This window comes from Austrofundulus limnaeus, unplaced genomic scaffold (genome assembly GCF_001266775.1).
Source record: "Austrofundulus limnaeus strain Quisiro unplaced genomic scaffold, Austrofundulus_limnaeus-1.0 Scaffold63, whole genome shotgun sequence".
NCBI classification, from domain to species: domain Eukaryota; kingdom Metazoa; phylum Chordata; class Actinopteri; order Cyprinodontiformes; family Rivulidae; genus Austrofundulus; species Austrofundulus limnaeus.
Genome location: NW_013952465.1, coordinates 512,060 through 518,672, shown reverse-complemented (window position 1 = coordinate 518,672; position 6,613 = coordinate 512,060). Strand labels below are relative to the sequence as shown.

Sequence of the window (6,613 nt, the reverse complement as noted above, 5' to 3'; positions counted from 1 at the left end):
ATATTATTGTATTTGGCCGCAGCCCTCAGATAGATTTTCATTTTGGGGAAAATATTTGGGCCTTGATATATGTACAGTATATAAACTGAAACAGACTAGTGCATCCTAAATTTAACATGAATTAATTATTTTAATACAATATAGTCATTCCTGCATTGTTTTAAAGAGGTCACCTCCTAATAAATGTCATTGCAGAAAATCTAACTGCTCATTTTGAATCAATATTTTTACTTTTAATACTTTAACACTGGTTATTTAACATTGAAAACATCCAAAATTAATGATGTTTTCAAGATTAACTAAYCATTTATTAATGATTAAGTAAGGCTAATAAGATGTATTTAATATAAAGTGTTACAGAATTTTTGTTGCATACAGAAGCAGAAACGTCTTCCTGTTGACTTAGAACTGATATACGGTTTAAACTCCTGATGTGTGTGTGTGTGAGTGTGTGTGTGTGTAAATGTTTTTGCAAACTGGTGGGGACGACTTTTACACACTGCCTGGTGAGAACTGTTCCTTATGGGGACAAAAGCCCGGTTCCCATTGGGGCGTATATYGTTGGTAGGTCAGGGGTTCAGTTTCGGACTAACATGTGAACTGAGTTTAGGTYAGTTTCAGGGTCAGACTTGTACCTGTGAGGTCAGGGTTAGACTGTAGAAATGACCAGTAAATAAATGGAAGTCAATGCAAAGTCCCCATGAGGATAGAAGAACCAACATTTGTGTGTGTATAAAATGTAAGTCATACACAGAATATAAAGTGTTGGTCAGCTGACCGTTCTCTGTGTCGTCCTCTTCTCCCATGATGATGGCAGGCGTGTTGGTTTCTCCTGCTTCCATGTGCTTTTTCAGAGACTCCAGCTGGCCTGTGTTGCACAAACCTCGGTGTTAAACACAGAAAAGCACAAAGAAACTAATCTGCAGCTGCATACGTACGTTGCTCCACTTCAGGTTTTAGGCGTTTGTTTTTTATAAGGATTTTCCTTTTGAGGTCGTTTGGAGAGGGTAAAGGACGCCCAGGTTCGAGCTGAGGAGAGAAAACAGACGATTTAAGTTTTCATGACCATCATAGTTGTTCTGAACTCTGAGAGGCCCGATGAATCAGAGAAGGTGAGGAATAATCACCGTGTAGTTCTCGAGAGGCTGTCTGAGGAGAAGGTCACCGAAGAGCTCCTCACAGTATTTGGCCATCTTGTACTGCTGTAGTTTACTGATAACACATAAAAACACAGATTAAATCTGCAAACTGAATTCATTAYGAATCAAACGTGTGGAAAATATTTCTGCAGATCGATCCAAAATGAAAACATTAGGGACAAACCGCGCACCTGCAGTGGTTTTCAAAAGACAAAATGACCGGATATTCAGACGTGACAAACGCCGTCTCTTTGATGGCTTGGATGACATCCTGATGGAAGAGCAAGAAAACAAGATGAAAGATCAAATGTTTCACTGCAGCTGAGGAGGTTTAGTGAAGAGAAGATGTGTAGTAACCAGTTAGCAACACAAGAGGGCAGGCAGACATCTGAAACATGAGGAAAAGGCTGATTTTCTGTCTCTCCCTCCCCTCTTGATGTTTGTGAGCAGGAAATTAATCTTCAAGCAAAAACTGACTCAGTTTTTATGATGTTCCTGCAGAAGAACAGGGTTTTAACTATTTACTGAAATCTAAAAGTTTGTCTAATAAAGAACCATAAATAAAACACGCATGTAGAAACACATAGACACAGAATACAGTAGATTTAATTGATGTTTAAAATCAAAACATTTGTCAGAGTTTATCACTCTGTCTTCTCTCCTTGTTTCTCACTTCTCACTCTGCTCACGTCTCAGGGAAGGTGAGAGGAAAGCAATCGATGTTTAAATAAAATTGTAAATGAGGCCTTGACTCTTGAGCACGGACTGTACCTCCGTGTGTTTTACCTTGAACAGGATGTCTGTGCACATGGCCTTGCCATGAGTAATGATGGGTTCCTGGTCCTCTCCTTTGCCATCCCAACAGTCCAGCTCCACACACCTGATGACAACAAAATGTCACACAACATAATTTATATTCAGGTCTTCAGAAAAGTGAACATAATGTAGAGTAATTTAGCTTATTTGAAACTCATTAAACTGGGTCTTCTATGTGAGGCAGCTCCTCTTCGCCAGAGGTTCAACTTTTATTATAACCTGAGAACATTCTGAGCTTCAGGTACCACCTTTACAACATCAGGGTCTTTTTACATCATGGACCATATGGCAGGCTCTTTTAACATAAAGTCAGATTCACAACATTTACATTCAAATTATCTGAAACTGATTTAGTCATATTAATTAGGATAGCTGTGATTATATTTTGACTAAATGATATCTGATTTATCATTAAGTTGCATGGAGGCTCCAATTCAAGATACCTTAAAAAGGAATTTTAACTAGCCAAAAATTACAGTTGTAAATAATCTATAAGTTAGTTTTGACTAGTCGAAATTGCAAACTAATCTATTAAAATGGAAGCCTCGGGTCAGGTAGACAGTTCTAACTTCCTAAATGCAATAAGTACTTTATTATTGGTTTTGTCTGAGTTTACACAGTAAATATTACTGTTGTCCTACATCTTTCTATGTTCTTTTTCATTGTACAGACGTATGAAATGTCAATAAAGACTCTTCTATGCTAAGTAGCACCTAACAAACCTGTTTACTGGAGTTCATCACATTTTCCAAAAGTGCTTCTCAAAATATTCTTTACTGCAGCTTTTGTTCAATTCGTTTCTGTTTAGATAAGACTGTAAAGATCTTCTACCACTACCCTGTTTGTTTCTGCTTTCGAGCTTTACATCACAGTTCATTTTACATCCAGTAGCTGTTTTAATTTCACTTGTAAAAAGCTGATACCAGCAGTTGTATTGTAGGGGTCACCTCGAGTCAAATTATCAAGGAACTGTCTTGGACTCTCAGTCCTCTGATGGGCCTTTGAAGGGACAAACTCTGTTCCACTTAGAGCTGTATTTATTTAGGCCACCCCAGGTAGCCTTAACCTCAGAGAGACATTCTYTTTCCTTCTAAATCAGATAAAAACAGAAGAATCYTCTCTTATTTGATTTATTGTTCTCTTAACTGAAAGTATTACACATTTTGATAATCAGAGAATGTTTATCAAAGTTACAGGAGAAGAGAGGACAGATCTCTTTTCTCCCTCAGTATGATTTCAGCTATGTTTGGTTTTTCTGTGGGAAAAATTCTTATTTAACTAAAATAATCTTCATGGTTTAAGTTGATGAAATATCAATATTTTACTTGTCTGAATCATATTTACAAATGTTTTGAACTTGAAGCAATTCATTTTTCTTTCAGTTATGTTTTAAATAAGTGCTCATCAGATAATTTAAATGGGTCATGAAATGTGTTGAGCAGCAGCAATAATCTTTGTTTTAGTTTCAGGAGGGCACAGCGAGCTCTGAAACTAACACTTCCCTTGATAATTTCTTTTCTAACCTTACCTTCTGGAGGGCGGACCATAGATTCTCTAAGCTTTTAGGAACTAACAATTTTTGCCCATCCAGGAGAGAGAAAGAAAGGTGACTGACCGCCGTCAGTCACCGTAACAGCTAGATTCTCTCCGGGGAATCAAAAGCTGAAAACTGTGTCAGGTTTGGTCCCTTCATCGCCAACGGGGAAACCTCACAGTGTGGAAAACCAACGCCTGGTTTATCCACCTTCAGAAACTCTCCAGACGGAAGTTTTATTCTGAAACCTGGGTTCCAGTCGAGGCTTTGCCTTCTTTTTAGGCTGACGTGGACGTAAATGCGTCAAAGAGCACGCCTTGGGGTCCCCTGTTCAACGGCCTACAGACAGATTCTCCAGCAGAGCCCCCGCCTACCTGGCAGGTGACAGACCATCATCTCAAGGTAAAAGCTGGCTGTGTGTGACGTCGATGTCTGACCAAAGCTGAGCACAGAACGCTTCACCCTTCTGTTTAAAACCCACATTATTTAAGATAAAGTATAGAAAAGCTAACATCTTTCTTCCACCCTTTTTTCTTAACCTTTTCCTTGCCAACTCCTAAGATAAACAGCCTCAAATGTCTGGTGTTTAACATCTAAGCTGACGTTTGTGTTTCTATTTCTATTTAAGTGTGGTTAACAATTAAGAAGTTAAAAGCTTGTTATTGTTGGTCCCAAACTTTTTATAGGAAATTAATTGTTCACAATCAGGTGTACTCTAGTTAATTTTGTATGATTTGTAAAATAAACGATTGCATATTATGGTTTAAATCAACATTCACTGACTGTTACTTTTTGTGTCCATTCATTTTTGCACTAAAGAAATGTTTACCCAAAATAAAAGAGATCCCTTGCTAATTAAATTACTCTTATAACCTTGTTATAAGAAGTGTAAGATAAACCCTTCCAGTATCATGGTGCATTTTTCTACCTGCATCCTGACAGCAGGACCTGRCGATACATCTCTACTGACGACTTCCCTCCAAACTGTCGTCCTGTCAGGTAGGTGTTGTGAGAGGAGCTGATGAAGTAGTGAGCCAGCGGCTGGTCCATTTCCTGGTACAGCTCCAATCGGTCCAGGAACACTGGAGCGTTTTCATCTGACATTAGGTAGCGACAGAACCCATCACTGGACATGTGACCTGCAGGAGAGATGAACAGAAAGCTGAGTCATTAATAAAGACAGAATGGAAACAGGGTTCCTGCTGTTTAAAATTTGTTAAATTTAAGACTTTTTAAGACTTCTGAATGCCAAGTGAAATTAAATTTAAGACCAATTTCATAATAAACACAAATGACAAAAGAATAAAAACAGTCAGAAACTCATGAATCAAAGTATTTTTGGTTGAAGTATTTAAATATTGCTAATAGACCAATTGTTTTTATCCATATCTAACTATAGCCGAAACATTCTTAGCAGTCAGTTTTAAACTTAGAGGATTTCCAGAAATTAAATTAACGACCCAAAATTTGGAGTTTTAGGACCCACAGTGGGGTCTAAACCACAGCTTGCTGTAGATGAAACCTTAAAGTATCTGCGACATTAAATGTTTGTAAGAAAAATGAATGCATTTTTAGAAAGACAATATTTTTAACATTAAATAAATTTCACATTGCTCAGATGGGCAGTTGTTGAGATATTTGCATGTGAAATAACAGGAAGTGATGTCAAATGGGAATATCTGCATGTGAATATTTCAAAAAATAAACGTTACCAATTTTAATATATGAGATGAATTACAGTCATCCTATTTACAATGTGTTATAATTTTTAAGACCTCTGAAAGATTGATTTAAGACATTTTAAGGCTAATTAAGGCCTTATTTTTACATTGATGAATTCAATGCCTTTTAAGACTTTTTAAGGATCTTTCCTGTGTAAATAGTACGGTTGATGTCAGAATTGAGCATTTAGGATTTTTTTAAAGTTATTCTTTTCAAATTATCACGATAGAGTGAAAATAAAGCAGAGGTTTAAGTCCTGTAATATGATGAAACACCAGCAGATGGCAGCAGAGACTCAAATATTTCAGTTTTTGCTCACAGATCTCTCCTACCTTTCTTCTTCAGCTCTTCGTCCCTTTCATACTTCTCGATAATCTGCATGGCTCTTTTGGGGTCGTAGAATGGAAACAGAATCTCGTTTAACCTCGGGTCTCGTTGGTTCTGCAGAGCAACACACAAATATGCGTTACCTACAGGTGCTGCTAAACACAAACCACATCTAGAAACACGCAACACTGAACCAGCAYGAGGATCAATTCACTGCCGTGTCTTAATGGTTTACAGAAGTGTTTGTAAAAATATATGGAATAACATCTGAATTTAGACGTGGTTAATTTGAACACAATATTCTGGATCAATTTAGTTGCAACAATTCGCTAGACAGGATTCAAGAGACAAACTTAGAAACAGGAACAAGTGCAGGGTTTAGAGATGCTGTGTTAAAACARGGCAGCAACGGGTTTTAGGGGTTCAAAGCAGCTCTAAGCAAACAGCAGCATCAAAACATCATTCTGCTCCCAAAGCCAGCTGGACAGGAGTCTGATCGAGCCCAGATGAGACTGGACTGAGCAGGTATTCAGCCACACACACACACAGCAGGAAACTACATGAACCAAGCAGGACGCAACAGGATGGAAACCTCCACCCTCCTGTTGTCATGGCAACACCAATCAAGACACTGGAAGGCCAACTTCGCTGGGGAGAACACGGGGGGCATGCAGAACAGAGGAGCTGGTGGAAGCTGCCCCTCCAGGCTAACTGCACCTGAAATACTTGACGGATGAAGTTTTACTAACAGGCACCAAGGCTGGAGGGCAACTCCCACCTGAGCAGGATGGGGGGGGGGGGGGGGCTCAGGCCAAACACAGAGAAGTTAATAAATAAGAAAGAGCTTACTTCATTCAGAAAGCTGACTAACTGGTCTACAGTTAAATAATCAGTTTTGTTTCCATTGCTGCAAAAGAATGAATTAGAAAAAATTAAAGTTATGTTACGTAAAATGAACAGTCATTCACACAGTCTGTTAAAATAAAATGAACAGTCATTCACACAGTCTGTTAAAATAAAATGAACAGTCATTCACACAGTCTGTTAAAATAAAATGAACAGTCATTCACACAGT

General features: G+C 38.2%; 1 protein-coding gene across 4 annotated transcripts in view; it reads right to left on the bottom strand.

Moving 5' to 3' along the window:
• Positions 1-6,613, bottom strand: part of plcb4b (phospholipase C, beta 4b) — an 85,283-nt gene that overhangs the window by 17,971 nt on the left and 60,699 nt on the right. For 3 of the 4 annotated variants that reach the window (XM_014009891.1, XM_014009889.1, XM_014009890.1), the window contains 8 exons: positions 6,388-6,445; positions 5,544-5,652; positions 4,418-4,628; positions 1,926-2,019; positions 1,331-1,410; positions 1,128-1,212; positions 939-1,029; positions 779-868 (listed from right to left, as the gene is read on the bottom strand). In XM_014009891.1, the coding sequence (XP_013865345.1) occupies positions 779-868; positions 939-1,029; positions 1,128-1,212; positions 1,331-1,410; positions 1,926-2,019; positions 4,418-4,628; positions 5,544-5,652; positions 6,388-6,445 (818 nt within the window). The remainder of the gene's footprint in view (positions 1-778; positions 869-938; positions 1,030-1,127; positions 1,213-1,330; positions 1,411-1,925; positions 2,020-4,417; positions 4,629-5,543; positions 5,653-6,387; positions 6,446-6,613) is intronic. The other variant, XM_014009892.1, reaches the window with a different exon arrangement.